The sequence below is a fragment of the Marmota marmota genome, unplaced genomic scaffold (genome assembly GCF_001458135.2).
Source record: "Marmota marmota marmota unplaced genomic scaffold, marMar, whole genome shotgun sequence".
NCBI lineage: Eukaryota > Metazoa > Chordata > Mammalia > Rodentia > Sciuridae > Marmota > Marmota marmota.
Window position 1 is genome coordinate 3005116 of NW_026000169.1, and position 22387 is coordinate 3027502.

Sequence of the window (22387 nt, forward strand, 5' to 3'; positions counted from 1 at the left end):
TCCTTAGGTTTAAAGTGAGTCTTCTTTAGACAGCATATGGTTGGATTAAATCTGTATTTTATACTTTAAGCCATCCTGATGTCTTTTGATTTAAGGTGTTTTATCCATTTGCATTTAAAGCATTTACTGTCTGTCGGCATTAATGTAACCTCTTTCAGGCCATAGGCAAGCTGAGGTTCTTGCCAATAGTCTTTGAGGTACCAGGGCAGCAATTGTACCACAGCCACACTCTGCATTCCAAGTCAGGTCTCTGCATGGGCTAAATAAAACATGTGCCTTAAGCATCCTGTCAATTAGTTGGATGTAAGTTCCACCCTTCTCCTTCCTTCTTGATGGAGAAGCCTTGATTGTGCTGTGCTGTGCTGTGTGGGAGGTTGATGGGATATAGTAGGTAAGTGCAGTATACTTTGTTACTCTTTTCAGTTTACCTCCTTTTGGCCTTGTATTTGCCTAGGGTGCTTTAATGTGTCTACTCATTTCTAGAATTCTCACAAAGGCATTCTGATCTTCACATTGTTAAGTCATTGTCTCCATTAAGGAAGGAGGGCCTGGGGATTTTTATTCTATCATCTTGCTAATCCCACAACTCCACAATATGACCCCTTTCCATATTCTAAACCAATTGTTTATTCTCTGCTTTTGCTCTTCTTTTTCCTGTTTTTCTCTTAACATTTTTTTCTTTTATCTTAACCTTTTGGGAATATAGTAATTATTCAAAGACCTGTTTGAAGATGCATTCTTTTCTCCCAGACCTTTAATAAAAAAAAAAAAAAAATTCCTTTGGTATTAATCTTTTTTTTTAATTTGCTTTTCTATTTGTTTCATGTGTATTTATCTTAACAGCCAAATTTAAGTACCTTTATAGAAGATTGCATTAATTCTTTTGCCTTCTACACAAACCTAATGCAATACTATATTTGTAGGTTAAAATTACTCTTTAACATACACAAAATAGTAAAATGTATTTGTTGTTGTGAAGAGTGCTTAATGGCATAGTCTCTATGTATTCTCAGAACTTAGTTACCTTTAGTTTAATATGTTATTTTTATACTCCATTTAGTTTGAGAGAAGTTATTTATTATTCTCATTTTAAGAAGTAAATGATGATATAGTATCATTAATGATGGAAGCCTAAATAATTGTAATCAATATGTAAGTATTCAAATTCCATTTGTATATTCCTTGGTTTGCGGAGGAAGAGTCTAAAATAAGTTTTTGCTGCAGTTTAGGATTGTGTCAACTTTTTATGAAATTATTGAAATTTTGTACTGGCAATAGTACTTAAAATGAAATTTTAAAAATAAATTTGATTTGGAAATTTTTGATTTTTGAGAACTTGGACACTATTTTATTGAATTTCTGGTTCTGATGTGTGATGCCTGTATGGACCATTTTCACATTTTTATGTTTTATATAATTGTCACAAGAACACCAAGGTATAGGAATTATTATATTAGTCTTTCAAATGATAAGCAGTTGTCTTTAATGAAGAAAAAGATTTGATTAAGAAATAGGAAACCAGTGGCAACACCAAAATCCAAATTCTTGTCTCAACTAGTAATGTTTCCCACATTATACAAGAAACAGGTCATATGTTGAGAAAGCATTTAAAAAATCTTATTTTTAAAGACATTTTCTTTATATCTAGTCTTATTTTTGCTTTGGTATTTTCCTCCCAGAATCCACCAAACCCACCTGTATCACCAGGAAAGTCTGCAAGTGATGTCAATAGCAATAATAACATACCCTACAGGTGAGAACTATAGTCTATTTATCTAGTTTTTAAATAACAGAACAAGGTTCTGATTTTCTTTATTTGGTAGAAAAATATTTGAATGTAAGCATATGTATTTATGTAGAGATAAATGTTGAATAATAATATTTTCTTTTTCCTGCTTTGTTACATTGTTCATCTGGAGATATAACTTTTGCTAGAAGACTTTCTTTTATCACTGCACACTTTTTTTCCTTGCACATTTTTATTGGTTTATTATAGTTGTACATTTGTACATGTACACATGTCACTATATATTTCTTTAACCACATGCCATTAGTAGTATTCTTAAGTAATTGAGAAAAGCTTTGATCAGGGGTGAGATAGAGTAATGTGTCTGTCTCTCTGTCTCTCTACATATGTGTGTGTGTGTGTGTGTGTGTGTGTGTGTGTGTGTGTTTATTAGAACTTACATTTAGTCTTCAGGTTAAGTATTGATGATATTAGAATATAAGAGAAAGATTCTTCTCTAATACACAGACCCCAGTATTTAGAAGTACACATGCCAACTGTACCTGGTTGCGTTTGCTTGTGGTTTAGGTTGCCAAACCCAAATCTAGGCATACGTTTTTCCCTAACTGGCCAATGCTTTTTTTCTATGCATCAAATGGTTTCCCCTAGATTGGTATATCCATTGACTATTTGTATGTTTTTATAAATTTCATAGAAACGCAGGCACGGTGAGACAGATGCTGGAGTCCAAAAGAAATGTAAGCGAGAGTACACCATCAACCTTTCAAACTCCTGTAAATACAGGTAACATTTTAACACCAAAAACATTTTCTTACAAATTAAAGTCTTTGGTTCTCTTTTCTTAGATTTTTTTTTCTCATTTATAAACTTTGTTTTTCTCTTTCCACATTTTTTATTTGTGTATTATAGTTGTGCCTACTGATGAGATTTATTGTTACATTTTCATACACTCACACAATATAACAATATAATTTGGCCATTATCACTCCTAGCGCTTCCTCCTCCCTTCCTACCCCCTACACTCTGATCCCTTTCTTCTGCTGATCTCCTTTTGATTTTCATGAAATTATCTTGCCTCCCACCTCTCTTTTCCTTTTTCCTCTCTAGCTTTCACACATGAGAGAGAACATTTTGCTTAACATAATGGCCTCTAGTTCCATCCATTTTCTTGCAAATAACATAATTTCATTTTTCTTTATGGCTGTATTCAACTTCATTGTGTATATATATACATATATATTTTTTCTTACCCATTCATCCATTGTTGGGTACCTAGGCTGGTTCCATATTTTGGATCCTGGTCCCTTTCTTCTGTTCATCTCATCTTGATTTTCAAGAGATCCCCATCCCCTACCTTTATTTCCCTTTTTCCTATTTAGCTTCCATATTTGAGAAAAAACATATGACCCTTGACATTCTGAGTTTGGCTTATTCTTACATTCTTTTGAGGTTGAAATGAACTAGAAAACTGGTGACATTGGTCTAAAGTACAAAATATTACTGAAAATTAAGGATAATAAATAAATATACATAAAAATATAGATATATATATTTCTAACGAAGTACATTCCAAACTTTCTGGTCTTTACATCCCTTTGTAAGCTTAAGAAATTACTAAGAACTCCAAAGAACTTTTGTTCACTTGATAATCTCAATTGAAATTAAAACCTTCTTAAAACTATTTATTCATTGAGGATTTTTTTTAGTGAAAATAAATTTTAACAGTCAAAAGAGTATTATTGCCTTTCATTTTAATGTTTTGCTTAACATATTAAGCCAGCTGAAGATATTTGGATTCTTATGTCTACATCTGCTTATAATCTGTTTCAGTATGTTGATTTGGCTGATGTATATGGAGGATATTCAGCTCATACAAATATGAAGATGGAAAAGGCTGGCCCTTTAAAAAAATTATTTTTTGGTGCAGAATAATTATGCATAATTATGGTATACTTTGTTATATATTCATGCATGCAGATAGGTTGGCTCTTTTAGATAACTTCTTTTTTTGACACTGTCAAGTAGTAGTTTCTTTAAGGTTGGTGCATACTGGAATCAGAAACATGTTAATGAACTCTTCTAACTTACTATTTTCTGAGTTATTCTTTCAAGTAAAAATGGTTTTCCATGAAAAGGACTGCTAATTTAGCCTACTTCTCAATTACCCAAGTATTTTATCTTGAGTCATGCATTCCATTTTGGCCTGCAGCAGTATTATTTTATGTGTACTATTTTTTTTTTTCACACAAAATATTAAGAACTCTAGTTCAAGGATTGAATATAATAAAATAATTTTCACTATTATGGATATACCTAAGTAAAACTGACTTTTTTTCCTCTTCTTTTTTTACTGTAAACATTTAATAATGAAAAATATAGTGGCATTTTGGTAACACTGTATTACTTTGATTTTTACGTAGTGGTTTTCCTGATCCGTGGTTTTATTTACCACGGTTTTCTGGTATCTATGATCTATAAATATTGAATTCCAGGAATAATTTCTAATTTTTACTGTAGTGTCTGTTTTTTTATTTGACTGTTGTGAATCTCTTACTATACCTAATTTATAAATGAAACTGCATCATAGGAATATTTATTTAGTTATGAATGATATAAAAACATTTTATCAATGCTGGACTGCATAAGATAGTTGTTCCATAAGATTATAATGGAGTTCAATAATTTTTATTACCATTTCAACATTACTTATTATTCCTGAGTTTATGGTGATGCTAGTGTAAACAAATCAATAATACTATAAGTTGTATAAAAGTATATAGCACATAGAATTGCATATAATATATAATACTTGGTAATGATAATAAATAACTGTTATTGGTTTTTGTATTTTTTGTGCTATACCTTTTGTTGTTATTTTAGAGTACATTTCTTCTTTTAAGTAGTTTACTATAAAACAATATTCTGTGTTATGTTAGTAGTAGACTCATATAATTCATGTTTGCTATGTCTCATGATTTGCATCTAAGAACCATGTTGAATAATTGAACTAACATCTAGGTTTCTGTAAGTACACTTACACAGCAGTGAAATCACCTAAGGATATGTTTCTCAGAATATATCCCTGTTGTTATGTAACACATGATTGTATGCGAGAAGACATGGTATATATAGGGTTTGTTACTGGGAATCTTGGAACATTTCTCTAACAGATAAGGGAAAACTAGAAATGCAACAGCATTTCTATTCAATATTTTATTTTATCAGTACAAATGTCCATAAAGTGAAAATTTGTATTGTTGATAAGTACAACAATCTTTTGTTTTATCAGTACAAATGTCCATAAAGTGAAAAACTCAATGTTTCATTTTTATTATGACAAGAGTTTTGACATTGCAAAATTCTTTAAACAATCTCAGAAACCTCATGTCCCCCTGGACCATACTCTTGAGAATTATTGCTTTAGTGTACCTGTGATTTTGGAAAACTAGAAACTGCTGAGAAATACATTTAGTTATGTACTTCAAACCTGTTCCAATTAGATTGAAAACAAGTACCAAAATTACTATAATCTCTAATGACCAGATTTTCTCTACTGTTTCTTAATTCACTACATTCTCCACTCAGTGCTATTTTCTGTATCAGTTAATCTCAGTAGAGTGCCAGTAGAGGGATTCTCCTCTCATGTGTTTCTTTCCTAGGGAATTTAAAATATATATACAGGTTTTACATGATTCAAATTATAAAATATGGACAAGGTTTACCTTTTACTTATTAATGGTCATGGTTCTTTCTAGATTTCCTATTTATTTTTTTATATTGCTGCTGTTATAAGGCATTTTTAATATTTTTAGTGTAGTTTCAAAAATATCTGTATATTTTTACTTCGTTTTCAGTGTTATTTAGTTGTTTTTCTAGTTAGGTACCCTGAAGTGAACCTTGACCTTCTGAGTTTGGCTCATTTTGCTTAACATAATGCTCTCAAGTTCCATCCATTTTTCTGCAAGTGACATAATTTTGTTTTTCTTTATGGCTGAGTAAATTCCATCGTCTATACTTAACAATATTTTCTTTATTGATTCTTCTATTGATGAACACCTAAGTTGGTTCCATACTGTGGCTATTATGAATTTTGCTGCTATAAAAATGTATCACTGTAGTTTGATGACTTCAATTCTTCAGGATAAAATACTAAGGAGTGGTATAGCTCGGTCATATGGTAATTGCATTCCTAGTCTTTTGAGGAGCCTCCATACTGATTTCCATAGGTTGTACTAATTTACAGTCTTATCAACACTATAAAAATGTTTTTTTTTTCTCTACATCCTCTCTAGCATTCATTATTGTTTATATTCTTGATGGCTGACATTTTGACTGGAGTGAGATAAAATCTCCGTGTAGTTTTAATTCACACTTCCCTAGTTTCTAATGATGTCGAAATTTTTTAATATATTTGTTGGCTATTTGTATTTTTTCTTTTGAGAGATGTCTTTTTAGTTCATTTTTCCATTTATTAATTGAGTTATTTGGGCTTTTTTGGTGTGTTAAGTTTTTTGAGTTCTTAATATATTTTGGATATTAATCCTCTGTCAGATGAATAGCTAGCAGATTTTCTCCCATTTTGTAGGTTCTCTCTTCACATTTTTTTTTCCTTTTTTTCCAAAACTTTTAAATTCAATGCCATCCCACTTATTAACTCTTGGCATTATTTACTGAGCTTTAGGAGGCTTAATGAGAAAGCTGTTGCCTATGTCTATGTTGGAGTATTGACACTACATTTAAATAATGTTTTGATACTGAGTCCTCTATGAATATTACATGTTGGTTTTTATAATGTACTAATTATATATATAAAATATTTCAAAAAGTTAATTTTAAGAATTTCCAGAATTGAAATCTAGATAATTTTTACTATGAAAGACTTTACTCCATGCCATACAATGTATTGAATTTGTAGCTGATAAATTAAGATGGCTATTTAAACTAATACTTCTGTTTTCTTTCTGTAGTGTCTTCAACCAATCTTGTCACTCCTCCAGCAGTTGTCAGTAGTCAACCTAAGCTGCAGACTCCAGTGACCTCAGGTTCTCTGACAGCAGCATCAGTTCTTCCTGCACCCAATACAGCTACAGTAGTTGCTACTACTCAGGTGCCTAATGGAAATCCTCAACCTACAATCTCTATACAACCTTTGCCAGTGATTTTGCATGTACCTGTTGCAGTATCCTCCCAGCCTCAGCTTCTACAGAGCCATCCAGGGACTTTAGTGACCAACCAACCATCCGGCAACGTTGAATTCATTTCTGTGCAAAGCCCACCTACAGTGAGTGGTCTTACCAAAAATCCAGTATCCTTGCCATCCTTGCCAAATCCTACTAAACCAAACAATGGTCCTTCTGTGCCCAGTCCTAGTATTCAAAGGAACTCTCCTGCCAGTGCTGCACCATTAGGAACAACACTTGCTGTACAGGCTGTTCCCACAGCACACTCTATCGTACAAGCCACAAGGACTTCTTTACCTACAGTAGGCCCATCAGGACTCTATAGTCCATCAAATAATCGTGGTCCTATACAGATGAAAATTCCAATTTCTGCTTTTAGTACGTCATCTTCTGCAGAACAGAACAGCACTACCACCCCAAGGATTGGTAAGTCACTCTGTTGTTTAGTAAAAGAAATGTAAGAATGTTAATGGCCTTTAGATGACTAAACTTTTTTTGTTGTTGTTGTTAATTGGTAACATTTTTACCAAAACTTAAACACCCAAAAAAAAAAAAAAACCAGATAAAATTGTTAGAAGAGCAGATTAAATAGAATTTCGCTGAGATTGTTTTTAGTAATTTTCTAGATACCTCCAAGAGAAATGATGTTATAAAAGTAGGTGTTGGGAGGGGGTTATTTTTATTGAGGTACAATATTTGTTCATTTTTATGGAATACAGTGTGATAGTTTGATACATGTACACAGTGTATGATGAATTAGGGTAGTATGCATTCTATCTCTTTAAACGTTAGTTGTTTTTATATGTTGGGAATGTTGTACTCTTCTAGTCATTTTGAGATACATCATAGATAGTCTATAGTATCTCAAAATGACTAGAAGAGTACAACATTCCCAACATATAAAAACAACTAACGTTTAAAGAGATAGAATGCATACTACCCTAATTTATTGGTTAAAACTATCAGAAATAATATCTCCTATCTGTGTTTTGGTGCCCTTTATTGAACTTCTTTCCTTACTTCCTTTCCTTTTTCTCCCCAGTCTGAGAATGGGGTTATTTTGAATAAGAAGTTAGAATTTGTATTTCAGTAATTTTTTAATTTAGGCTTTGTAACAAGCACTGTGAAGTGCTTTTATAATACTTTTGTTAGTAAGTATCTTATTGATATCTGCTTGGGATAGAACAATAAAAAATGTATCCCTGCCCATTTGGGAAAATTCTTTGTGCATTTTATCACTCACAGTATCCAAATTCGAACAATTTAAAAATAGGTTCTTCCTTCTCCATATACCACATAATGTTCGATTCCTTTTTGTTTTTCTTTTTCCATAAGACACATAATTACGTTTGTATTTTACTTAGAAATATTGCAAAAAAGGAGAACTTGATGGTACCTGTATTTTTTTTCTTTTTGCAAAACTCTTTATCTTTGTTTCTAGAAAGCATACGTTTTGTATGCATTCTCAGACTTGCTTTTCATTTCTGACTTTACATTTATCCCCACTACTTTTGGAAAGATAAGCAAGAATGAGTAGACATCAACAAGTAGACACCTATGTTTGTGAGATGAAAAAAGATGCTTACTTTCAGTTGAGGTCAGGAGACCTCAAAAAAATACTAAAAATTTTTAGTATTTTTAATGTAATGTATAATTTATGATGAACATTATTTATATAATTTTAGAATTTATCTTCTTTATGAAATTTTGAGGCAAAGTTGACGTTATTGATTCGTGGTCACTAGATGAGATATTTTTGTTAATATAGAACTTTTCCTGGAAGATCATGGCGAGTAAGAAAAAAAAAATTAGAAAAATACTTTGCTAAAGCTATGTTTGGAACCTAAACACTTCTATAGTATCAGAATTATATTTATTATTCTGTTCTCTCAAAATTTTATGAACATTTGGTAGACAAAAAGGGTATATGCCAAAATTATGTAGCTGATATACTCTATTAGGAGTAATGTGTCTGTTTTTGATTTATTTTACTTGTGTTAATTTTTTGCATATGAAATTTATAGTTTTTATGTCATTAATCAGTCCATCGTACTTTTGAGATTAATGTACATTTATACTTAAACATAAATTTTTATATTTTAGCACATGTATTTACTTATATACGCTTTATGTGTAAACTCTATTAAGGAGATTTTTATTTCAAGTTCTGTTTAACTAGAAATAAAATGAATTGCTAGATATTAACAATAAATAAACGTGAATGCCAACTTTATGTTATTTTTATAATGTTAATTAGAAAATGATCCTGTAAGATGACTGGGGGTGTATCTCAGTAGTAAAGTGTTCACATAGCATTCACAAGTGTTTGGTTTGGTCCCCAGCAACAACAACAACAACAGCAAAAACAACAACAACAACAAAAAAACCTGTAATACGATGTTTTTTTTGATCATGCCTCCCTAATTTCAGAGGTGCCAGAAATCACATTAAAGTAATCATTTGGGCTTCCTGAAACTGACACTGAAGCCTAATAGCAATTTTTTGCTAAATATAAAAATCAAGTCCAAGCTTTATATCCCTACTGTGATAAATCAGTTAAGTTTTATAATTGAAACTTTGTAAGTCCCTTACTTATGTAGAAATTATTTACTTGCCTGATAAAAACATATGCTATATTATTATGTATACATTTGTATATATCTCATTATACTTTATTATATCCTTATGGATTTAAAGTCAGTATTTTCTGTTTATAGTAAAGTCCATTAGGAGCTATCTGGAAACTTAGGGCTCAAATTAAAGTTAATTTTCATTCATCCATGAAATGCTAGATGTCTGTATTGTTCCAAGGCCCTGCAGATACACAGAAATGTACAAAATAATCCCTCTTCTCACCAAACTTACAGTCTAGAGGGAACCTGGCCATTAAATAAGTATTTAATTATAAACGTAATGAGTGTATTTTAACTCCATTTTCTTTGAGAAGACATGAGAGAACATGGGAGATCTGGAAAGCTATGAGATAATGAACAGACTAATGGGGAAAATGAAGTTCAAGGGTTTTTATAGCATGGTATGACATGTGGAGAATGGTTTAGAGAGGGGATAATAATAGAATTAGTAGGAAAATCAATTTGGAGGCTCTTGCAGTGAACTAGATGTGAAAGGTGTGTTATTAAAAAACAAAAAGATTTAAAAGCTATTCGAGTTAGAATTGTCAGGCATAACTTATAAATTATTGATAAAAGATTCTATGGTAAGAAATGTTACACTCAGAGATGACTTTGGTTTCTAAGACTGTTACATATTAGTGCCATTTAATAAGCTATAGACATTAAAGAAAGTTGATTTGGAGAATTATCTAGTAATATAGAATTCATTTATAATTTTCAGATTTTACTAAACATTTCTTATTCTAAGAGTATAAGAAAACTAGAGTTTAAATAAAATAAAAGACAATCACTTTTTCAACTCTAATTTTTTTAGTTTCTTCCAGGACCAAGTTAAATGTTTGAAGATTTTGCCTTCTATTTGTGTTCATACAACAATTATATAGACTTACTCAGGGAATACTGCCAGTATACACCTTTGTAAAGTACTTTTATGACTGTGGTAAAAATGCAATGTTGGTTAAAAGTGACCGATGGTTACATGAAATATTTTTTAAGATAAATATTGAAAGGGTTTTATTTATTTTTTAAATGTGGTGCTGAGGATCAAACTCAGTGCCTCACACATGCTAGGCAAATGCTCTGCCACTGAACCACAACCCCAGCTCTAAAAATATGAAAGGATTTTAAGCTACAATTTTATTTCAAACCCTGACCAGTTTTGTTGATTGATAAATTGATTTATAACTTTTTACTTTCAGAGGTCATCTAAGAAAGATATTGTAGTGGGAAAAAAGTAAAAAAGATACAGTGAAACTGTAAAGTGATACATTAAAGGTCAAGGGGGAAAGTCAGTAATAAAGGGATGGGGAATATTAATTGAAAATGTAGAATAAGGAATATTATTGTAATTCTGTGAATAATTAACTTATTGCCCTAAAACAGTGAAGTCCAAGAGAGAATCAGTCTGGGTAATGAATCGTAGTTATTGTTTTAAAAAAGTGTTTGTATGTAACATTTTTTAAAGCAATCTGAACCTTGAGGAATTTTTATATGAATTATAACAGAAAATGAAATTCACTCATTTAAAATTTTTATAAAGTTACCTTTTATTTTGTTTTGAAAATGGAAGTGCATTTCAATTCCAACTGAACATATTTTAACATAGTATATTAACAAATTAATGTTTTGATAATGTTACCAGCATATCTTAATATTCAGGCATGTAGGTTGAGTAACCTAAAATTAGTTTTATGTGAAATAGTCTTTCAGAAACTTCACAGTCTAAAACAGATACTCATTCATATTAAATTGTTTTTAACAATAAGTACCTATTAATATATTCTTTCTATAAAAATAAGTTAAATAATTTAGATAGGGTAGGAAAAATTGTAAGGGCTTTGTTTTTACTTCTTACCCTCTTTTTATGAGCAAATATGATAAAATTTAATATCTTCTTCTACCCCCTTCAGAAATTAAGGCAAAAACTTACTTGGTTTATTTTTTATTGTTGTTCTGTAAGTAATTTTCATACACCACATTTTTTTCCACCAAAACTCCATATAAGCTAGTTGAAAAACAAATAACTGAAAAGTAATCTGTTATAGAACTGAGAAATATGTAGGTATAATCACTTAAACTTACTCTATTGAATTTATTTTTAGTATTTTTGACATGTCATAAAAGTTTTTCCTCCATAAGACAATAGTATGAACTATATTTTAATATATTCCTCATGTTAGAACATTTAAGTCATGTATATCTTTTTCCAAGGTATTCCTTAGGATAAAGTTTAAATTGATGGGTCAGTGGTCAATGAGTAGATGTCTTTTTTAAAAATCTGTATTATGAATTTTTCCCTTTCTGAAAAAATACTGTATCACTGATCTCTCAAATAATCTATTTATCTATGTGGCATGTTTACAAAAAATAGTTGGAGAAAATTTCATGAATTATTGTATTTAAAGCAATGTAAACTTTTGCATATCATAGATATTTTTAAAAAATGTCCTTTTTCTTTTTTCACTTCTCAGAAAACCAAACCAACAAAACAGTAGATGCTTCTGTTAATAAAAAAGCTGCCGATAGCACATCACAGGTAAGGTTTTTTCCTTCTACTTCAAAGTAAAATTCTAGTTTCACAGGAGAGTGGAATTTCCATCAGTATTCTCTGATATAAAGAAAACTAATCCTAAGTGTGGTTTTTACAACTGTCCAGATATTTTTTTCACAGTTTTTCTGTAACGTTTAATAAAGAGTTGAGTTTCTTTGCTTAGCAATTCTCTAAGAAATAATATTAATCTATTAATCTATAATATTAATCTATAACTGGTTGAATTTACATTTGAAAGTCAAGTTTATTTGCCTTTATATGCTGTAAAGATTCAATCTGCACCACATGTATTATTCTAGGCTCTTCTTTTTGAGAGGATCTTAGCTGACTTACCCTCAACCTGTACTACTCTTCCCCACTCACTCCCTTTTCACCACCATTGTGATTTCCTTAAAGTAATCTTTTGGGGGAAGAAAGTCTCTTGTCTTTCAGATAGCTCTTTTCCATGTTAAATTTTAATTTCTCAGCAGTGGAGTAACTACTTCTTTCTTGTATTAATAGTGTTCTTCCCAATTCTTCTATATTACTTTAGGTGTAATGAATTTATAGTGGAGTTATTAGGTTGTTGATAGATTGTCTGTACTCGTTGTTGATAGTCATGAAGTTGTTTATTTTCTTCCTTTTAATCATTTCAAGAAAGTCATATTATTCCTAGTCTTGAGTATCAGGCACAAGTATCTTATAAGAATTTTAAAACAAGGTTATAGTGATCTTTAATTATGAGTATCCTCCTTTAAAATGATGAATTTTTGACTCAAGTTAAATATGCACAAGTGTTCACAGATCAAATAAAAACTTTAAAAAGATTTTATTTCTTATGAACTTTAGCAATCTTTGATTTTGAAGATCAAAGTGTTGTCAAATTGTATGAGGTGTTAATAAATTCATAATGGTTAATAAATACTTTCTAGAAGACATGTAGTATAGAAAATGAGAGAGTATTATTAGAAAATTATTAATCATTAACATGACTTTCCAAGGGCCACATTCCTGGTAGCTGACCAAGCTTCAGTTATGGTTGTAGGTTCCTTTAGAGAGATGTACAGGTGGTAAGCAACTAGATCTTTTGTGTTAGTTCTTTCTTCGTAATTGCTAAAGTGCCTTGCTCTCTCTAGTCTTTCAGATATGTTCTTTATTTTATATTTATTACCACAATTTTTTTAAAAAAGCCGATATTTGTGCTCTCAATTTTATTTAAGTGTTGACCTTATAAGACTGATACATTATTAGCTAACTTTTTAGTTCTGAGTGCTAAAAATAATTGATAAAATCAATATTTGATGGCTTCAAACTAGAAGGTTCAGTAATGTAAGGATAGTATAAACATGGTGTCTTTTTTAGATATTTCACCTATAAAATGGAACTAATGTTACTGCGTCATAGGTTTAAATATGCTAATAAATGTAAGTAGAGACTATAAATATTAGAAATAAATGTTTAATAACTATAGAAAGAATTACCAATTATATTTCTCAGAAAGAGAATCTAGCCAGCAAACTCTCTGTAGTGCATATTTATCAGTCATATTGTGAGCAGTAAAAAATATAGTTTGATAACTTAGAACATTGATTATAGATCTTTTTTTCTTATCCTGTAGAAGATTTTAATGATGTAAGATTTTCTCTGAGCACTTCTTTAGCTGCATTCCATAAATTTTTATAATGTCCCAATTTCATATCATTTATTTTCTTGTTATTTCTTTTTGGATCCTAGGTTGCTTAGCCTGTTTTTTAATTCCATGGTATTTGGAGATTTTGAAAGTATCTTTTGGCTGATTTCTCATTCAGTGTTGTTGTATTTAGAAAATATCCTCTGTATGATTTCAGTACCTGAGTATATTAGACTGTGTTATAAAGCCCAGTGCATGGTATATATTGGTGAATGTATCATTACACTTCAAAAGAGTATGTATTTTGCTGTTGGGTATAGTGGTATAGTTCTATAAATATCAATTAAAATAGTGTGGTTGATAATGTACTTTGGATTTTCTATGTGTTTACTGGATTGTTTTGTTTTGGTGTAATGTTTTTTTCTCCCTTCTTTTACCAAGAGTGGTATATTAGTCTCCAACATGACTATGAGTGTTTCTGTTTTTCCTTGTAATTTTGTCAGTTTTGCTTCATACGTTTTGATGCTCTATTAAAACTATATGGTTTTCTATAATGTATAATATATAATCATGTTATACCTTCCTGAAACATTGTCCCTTTTATCATTATAAAGTTTTCTACTTTATATTAATAGGCACAGCAGTATTTTTGTGCTTACTATATGTTATTTTTTTTATCAGCCTTTTACTATTGACTCATTTGTATCTTTATATTTTAAAGTGAATTCCTACAAGACAAAAAATTAGTTATTTTCTGGTTCCTTGCTGTGTTAACCCTTCTGACAGTGTCTGCATTTTGATAGGATTATTTAGTCCGTTTATACTTAATGTAAATATGGATATATTTATGCTTAAGTTTCCTATTTTGCTGTTCTTTATCTTCATTCCCCTATTGGCTTTGTACTATATGTTTTGGTTTTTTTAAAGAGGGGTACTCTAGGGTTTACAGTATGTATCTGAGTTATACTACTGGTTAACTTATACCACTATACTTAGAGTTGATTGAATTATTTTGATAAATTATAGGAACCTTACAGCTATTCTTTTAGTGTTCTTGCTTTCTGTATGTTACATTTCTATTTTCATATAGTGGGTTTATCTTTACATATACTACATTCTTTTGCATATCTTCACACATTCCACATTTATAACATCTATGTGTTATAAATTTACAAATATATTATTTTTAAATTGCCCTGTAAATTTTAAAGAAATTAAGAATGGAAAAGATATTTAGACTTTAAAACTTATCCTTGTGTTTATATTTTCTGGTCTTCTTTTTCTTTCTATAAATTCAAATTGATATTTCCTTTCAAACTGAAGAATTTTATTGTGTTTTTCTATATATAGATTTGCTCAGGATGAGTTTTCTTTTCTTTTTTAATATCCCGAACATGTGCTTTTGTGTGTTGTCTTTTTTCCTCGGGGAGAACTTCATTGGATTTAGAATTCTTCTTTTAAAAAGATATCAGGACTTTGGATATGTTCTTCAGTCTTCTTGCTTTCTTAGTTTGAACAAAAGCATTAGTTTTTGCTCCTTTGTAAAATATAATTTTCTCTGGTTGTTTTAACAGTTTTTTTTCATTATTGGTATTCAGTAGTTTGATTGTGAAATATATATAGTAGTATATTTTTTTAGGTTTGTCCCAATTGAGGTTCATTGAACCTCTTAGATTTGTAAACTAATGTTTTTCCACCAAATTTGGGGAGTTGTTAGTTATTATTTCTTCAGATAATTTTTAACTCCTTCATTTCCTCTGGTTTTTACTGAAATATTTCTCATTATTGCATAGGTCTCAGGTTCTTCTCTTATTTCCTTCTGCTTTTTCTCTTTATTTTTTTTGGATTGGAAAACTTCTGGTGATCTGTTACCAATTTCACAGAGGTTTTTTTTTTTTTCCCCCCTTTGTCCTATAATCTGCTTTTGAGCCTGCCTAGATAATTTTTATTTTAATAATCGTTCTTTTCACCTTTACTATTTTTCCTTTTTGTCTTTCAAATTTGACTTTTTTGATATGATCTATTTGTGCCTTCATATTTTCCTTCAATTCTTCGAACACATTTTTAATAGCTATTTTGTAGTCTTTATCTGCTTAATGTAACATCTGGCTCCACTTAGAGTCAGTGTCTGACTGATTTTTTGTTCTAAATTGGATTCCACTCAATGGTCTTTCATGTTTGATAATTTTGGTTAAATTTCAAAACTAAGTCAGTTTTTAAAACTAGACCTTCTAGATAATGTTGTAGTGTATGACTTCTTTGACATTCTTTGAGAATTGTTAGGAGATTTTAATTTTTCATTTAACTGATTTATGGTTATATAAAATATATCATTTTTAATGAGATCATTTTCATAGATTTCCAGTTATAAGATTTTAGAATAATGTTACTGTGTTGGGATCAGGCCTGAATTTTGTAGTCAAGAAATCATTTTCTTTAATTTTATGAAGTTTTGAGTTTTGTAGACAAAGACCCTATTATTTGGAGTTGCTCTCAGTTTGATGTGTCAAAGTAAATTATGATTACCATTTATTAAGCAGTTAGCCATGCGACATGTGTACTGTTAAGCATTTTGGGTACATACTTGACATATTTATATGACATATTTATAAATATGACATATTTTTAAAATGTCATATGTACAAATATAAACATAGATCAGCTAAATCCAAAATCAAAAGTTCCTAACAATTCTCAAAGAATATAAAAGAAGTCATGCACTACAATATTATCTAGAAGGTCTAGTTTTCAAGTTTTACTTAGTTTTGAAATTTAACCCAAAATTACCAAGTATGCACATTTTAGAACTTAAAGAAATTACCTTTTTCACATAGCTGAGTTGAGCTGTCAGATGTAATCAGTCCTTCTGACTTAAGAATCCTGACTCAGTAACTATCTATGTTGTCCTACCCTCCATTTTCTTTTTTCTTTTTTTTTTTTTTGGTCACTGTCATATGATTTTTAAAGGTGGATTTTTTTGTTTGTTTGTTTTGGTCTTAATTATAATTTCTAATGATTTTGGACAATAGGTCGACCTTTGTCAAATTGGTCAACATGGCATAACATACCATATCATACCTCTTTTTTTTTTTTTTTTCCAGTTTAAAAGGTCTTTCTGATAATGAAAGAATTAGAAGAGAGTCTTTGATCCTGCCTTAGTCCAAAGTCTTTAGTTTCTCTTTTAATCCACTAGATAATATAATCTTGTATTCAAATAGTCTTCACCTCTAGAATACAATAAGCTTGAATTGCAAGTGTTTTATAATTTGCTCCTTAAGGAACATGTGTGGATATGTGTGTCCATGTGTGGGGAGTATGTGTATATATATCAATAGATTCATTCATGCATATATGATACTTGTGTAAAGTATGTATATTGTATATGTACATGTATGTGTGTATATATATATCACAACATACATATATATACATACATATCTCATCAACATGGATACAACTTAGAAAGTCTTCCACTATTGAAAAGGGGAAAGAAAATTTTTAAATTATTTCTAGTCTGGTTCTTTGAATTTTTTTCTTTTGAAAATGAAAATAGAATCATTGGCTTTGAAATTCCTGACAAGATCAAAAACTATAATGCATGTAGATTTTTCAAGGTATCCATTTTTTGAACCCTTATTTAATATAAACCTTACATTGTAGGTTTATATTAAGCATTAAGTGATTGATTTATTTAAAAAAAATTGAGTTTCTTCTCCAAAAGCATAGTACTAAAAAGGGCATACAGCTGTGCACAATACTATGCAATCATGTTCTCAGGTAGTTTATAGACAGACTGTTATGGCATGGATAGATATTACATGATTAGAGTTACAATTTCTTTTTTTTTAGAGGGGAAAACAGATTTCAATTAGATTCTTTCTGTAACTTAATTCTGACTTAATGATTGGCTTTGGTGTTTTGTTAAATTAATAATTGGTGATTTGCAGTGGAATTGATCATTTTGGATGTCAGAAAATGGATGGTTTATATTTAATACTTATTTTAATACTTAGTACTTAAAGCATTTAATCACTTTAAAGGTCTCTGCAGTGGACAGCTTCATTTTTAAAAAAACTTCTGGAATTTTTTTTTGTAAATTATATTTTCCATGGTAAGAGTTTAACTCATGACTACACTGGGGCATATCTATGACAAACTGTTTTTCTTGAGGTAAAGCCATTTAAGGACCCATATTGAACCAGACAACTCCTTATCACTCTTTCTCTTCATTATTACTACATTTTTCCTATATACCTGCCAGTTTCCTTTGAGAAATGCAGTTTTATTTTTCAGAGTGGAAAAGCCACTGGCAATGATTCAAGTGGTGTCATTGATCTCACAATGGATGATGAAGAGACTGGAGCTTTACAAGGTACTTCAATAGTAATAATAGTGAAGAATGCCTTTTTCCTCCTGTTATATATTTTTTCCTCCTGTTATACTAATATTCTATGAAGACATATCTCTATTTTTTCCTCCTGTTACACTAATATTCTGTGAAGACATATCTCTCCAACATTATGTTTGGTGTATTTGTATCCCTTTGAGAATGAGAGTTTTAAAAATTGAGTTAAAAATTAGAAATCAAATTTTGAATGAATATGAACAAGGCCTAGAGGAAAATAGCATCTAGCAGTGTATTTAATTTATTAGTGCCTCTGTATTTGTGTCTGTTATTTCACTTGATCCTTGCAAAACCTAGTCATACTCATTTTAGAGTTGAAAGAATTCATTGGACTTAGGACAAGCCACATTCACATCCAAAATCCTTAATAATTATAATATTATAATGATTTATGATATTTAGGAACTAAATTGGATATATATTAAAGCATATTTCCTGTTATTTTTTTTTTTTGAAGTGTTAATAGATGTTCTATAAATAAAATGATTCATGGTTAAAAAAGCTTGGGAAATGCTGAATTAGAGTTCAGTGGGTCTTTTCCTTAATGTAAACTTCTTTAAGTCTTAGCTAACTTAGAATATAAATCTTAATTCATGATATAAAAGTATTTCTCAAACTTGTAAAAAATAATTTGGTTCACAGATATTTCTGTAAAACTCTGGTGATATTGAATGCATGTGGAAAATCTAGTAAGATCAGATGCTAAGTTAATTATTACTACCTTAAAGAAGTGAAACTTTTAAAAAAAACCTGAGTCATATTTTAGGGAATAAGATACTTTATTTGGTTTTAGAGAAGTAAAATTAAATAGCTATACAGTTGAGTATATGACAAAAAGTTATTTTTTTCTTATAAAACTGAAGAACAGTTGAAATAAAACCATTCTTTCATCATGGTTGACTGCATACCAGTACAATCTTTTTGTTAGAGTTTCATATTATCTGTATTGCTTTCACTTTTTTTTTAATGGACAGATTTGACTATAATGGATCTGTAGAGGACAAAAATAAATGTAGGCTATTTTGAGATGATACAGGTAGGGCTGATTATACATTAAAATATAAAATAAGCAAAGTTTGTTTTAGTGCTCTTGCCATTTCACTTTCTAACATCCATTGCTTCCTGGGGTCCCTTTGCATTGTTCTACCTTTAGGTATGTCTTGAATTCCCCCATTCTAAAATACATTATTCTCCTGTAACATTAAAGTATCAATTGCTAAAGCCTTAAATTTTATTTAGAGTCAAGATAGATAAGGATCATTTTATATAGAGAGGTTTTTAGCTTGTACTCCTCATATTACATTATATAGTGGATTCCTATTCTTAAGAGACTTGTCTGAGGTGCAGACATTTATTTTCTAGGATATTGAGACCTTTTTTGGAAACTAGATATTGTGTACGTATTTTATTTTAAAGACCGGATAGTGATGATAAGCCTCCATTTGTATTGACAAACAGAAGAACCTAAACAACCTTGAGCAATTGGAATTCAAAGTCATACTGACAAACCCATCACTTTATAGTATTTGTCTAGGAAAATTTCCTTGATACAGGTATGTATGTATATAGATAAGTATTCTTGCAATGAAATTATTCTGGTTGACATGATAACTATTGAATCCAGAAGATACTTCCACTAAAATAATAAAACAAACCAACTTCTTAAAAATATGAGGTAGAATTGCTTTCAGAAGCAATAGTGAATTATTTAAATAGCTCCTGACTTGGCTTTCAAATCCTCAAAAATACACATAATTAAAAAATAAAGAAGTCGCTGGGCGCAGTGGAGCATGCTTATAATCCCAGCAGCTCAGGAGGCTAAGACAGGAGGATCACAAGTTCAAAGCTTCAGCAAAAGTGAGTCACTAAGGAACTCAGTGAGACCCTGTTTCTAATTTAAAAAAAAAAAAATAGGGCTGGGAATGTAGCTCAGTGGTTGAGTACCCCTGAGTTCAATCCTTGGTACCAAAAAAAAAAAGGGGGGAAAGAAGTCGTTCTTGGAGAAGTGGGTAAACGTGACATTCCAATGGAAAATGAAAATTAAAACTCATCAATAAAGGAAAGTTATGTATTTTCTAATTTTTCTATCATTATTCCTAACGTGTCACTTTTAATTAACAGACCCAAAAAAGCTAAATCACACTCCTGTGTCAGCCATGGGTTCTTCTCAGCCTATGTCTCGACCATTGCAACCCATACAACCAGCACCACCTCTTCAGGCATCAGGGGTGCCAACAAGTGGACCATCTCAAACAACAATACACTTACTACCTACAGGTAAATTTGCTGAATCACTGAGCAGAACCTGTAGTTTTGCCTGTAGAGAAGTATGACCATGGAATTGAGATGAAAGATTACATAGAAAATTAAGAATAATTTTCACTGTTATTTTGAAGGTTATATATGTCTTTTTAAATACAGTGTAATTTAGTGTTGCTGACTGTGTCAAGTAACAGTACTGGCAGAGAGTGATTATAAAGAGGACTTAATCTATATATCTTTGTCATTTGCCACTTTAAAGAACATGGATGACATAGTTTCTCTGGAAGGCCCAGTTATAATAATTATGTTCTGAGTAAATCCAAGATATAATCATTGACTTCTCAAGCAAGATTTTTTTTTGAGTGGTTCTTAATTTAAACTCTTCTCACACACCATCAGGACTTATATGCTAATATTCTACTTTCTGCGGTTCAAGAAACTATAAATCAGACATTTTCAAGATACAATCTGTATCACCTTACACTGTTCAGAAGCCAGTCAAGACAATTTATCTCCTTTTAATAAGTCTATTGCTTGGAAATTTATCTACAAAGTACTTATTACAATTGCTTACTAAGGAAAACATCGAGTTAATATGGGATTTTATCCAATGAAATTTATACTTAGAATACCTGAATAATTTGTAGGAAAAGGGATATTTTCTAGAGATTTAGCAAACCCATTCATTAACTAATCTTTGAATTATGAAATTATTTTTGATATAGTAAGTGCAGTGTGGTTTGGTGTAGTTATTACTGTGTAGATTTGTTGGATTTCAGAATTCTAGATGCTTAACGAGAATTTCCCATCAGTTAAATTACATTTTACCTTTTTGGCCTTGCTTATTGACTTACAGAAAACAGTAAGTGCTTATGTAAGACTTTATTTCTGGTGAAGTTTTATATTGGTTCTCATATTTAAATACCACTGTTTCATCTAAAGAGGCAGTTATTATTAATTCAACCTTAAAAGCTGGTAAGTTACCTGTGTTTCTATGTTTATACAAAATTTTAACTATTACCCAATTTAGATATTTTAGAGGGAAATGTCATTATACAAATACATAGACAGCATAGATAATGAAAAGAGAAGTCTTCCTTATATTAGTTTCTTTTTTTGAAAGTTCACATTGAAAGTTGAAGATATGTAAAGACCAAGGGGTCTTCACCTGTTTTTTGTTTGTTTGCGCGCGCACACGTGTGTGTGTGTGTGTGTGTGTGTGTGTGTGTGTTTGTGTTTGTGTTTTATTTTTGGCTGCCTGGAAATCCAACCCAGCACTTTATGTATGCTATGCAATACTCTACCATGAGCTGCATGTTAGCCCGAGTTGTCTTATTAAGAAAACCTTTCTTTTTTTATGGGTAATTCTTCTTCAAACTTATTGAATTATGAAACCCATTTTTTGATGTGAAAGTAGATTTTGTGATGTTTTGTTACTACATGATCATTTCTAAAATGTGATTCTAATTCACAGAGTTATTAACAAGAAAATGTTAACTTCAGAATCACTATTTTGTTCAGGCTAGTGACAGGTATCTGTAGTCCCAGCTCTCAGTGAGACTGAGGCAAGAGAATCACTTCAGTCCAGGTGTTTGAGGTCATCCTAGACAAAATAGTGAAACCCTGAGACACCCTATCTTTTAAATAGAACACATTATTGTATTTCCGTTGTGTGAATTGAGACTCATTTTTTGATAACTGTCTGTTAACATTACTCAAGGTGTGTTAACGTTCTTTTGAGGTGGGGTTACCAGAGTAAAGGAAGAAGAAAATGTGAATGTAATAACTGGCCAAAAACATAGGTTGGTTCACTTGATAAAAATAAAAATATGAATTACAATAGCAAGCACTTTGATGAACTGAAATATAAAGATATTCTTTTAGATCTATACCTCCTTGTTAGAAGACACTATAGGGCCTATAATTTTAGGGAAAACTTTAGTATTGAGGAGGGACAAATTATTCTTTAAAGACATTCCCATAGCAAAGCATATTCTTAA

At 30.5% G+C, this 22387-nt stretch overlaps 1 protein-coding gene across 1 annotated transcript in view; it reads left to right on the forward strand.

The window, feature by feature from the left end:
- The window catches only part of LOC107152686 (activating transcription factor 7 interacting protein), an 86465-nt gene that overhangs the window by 52628 nt on the left and 11450 nt on the right, over nt 1-22387 (forward strand). The window contains 6 exon segments of the mRNA XM_048787209.1: nt 1680-1753; nt 2442-2530; nt 6715-7353; nt 12032-12096; nt 18014-18092; nt 20247-20402. Coding sequence (XP_048643166.1) covers nt 1680-1753; nt 2442-2530; nt 6715-7353; nt 12032-12096; nt 18014-18092; nt 20247-20402 — 1102 coding nt within the window.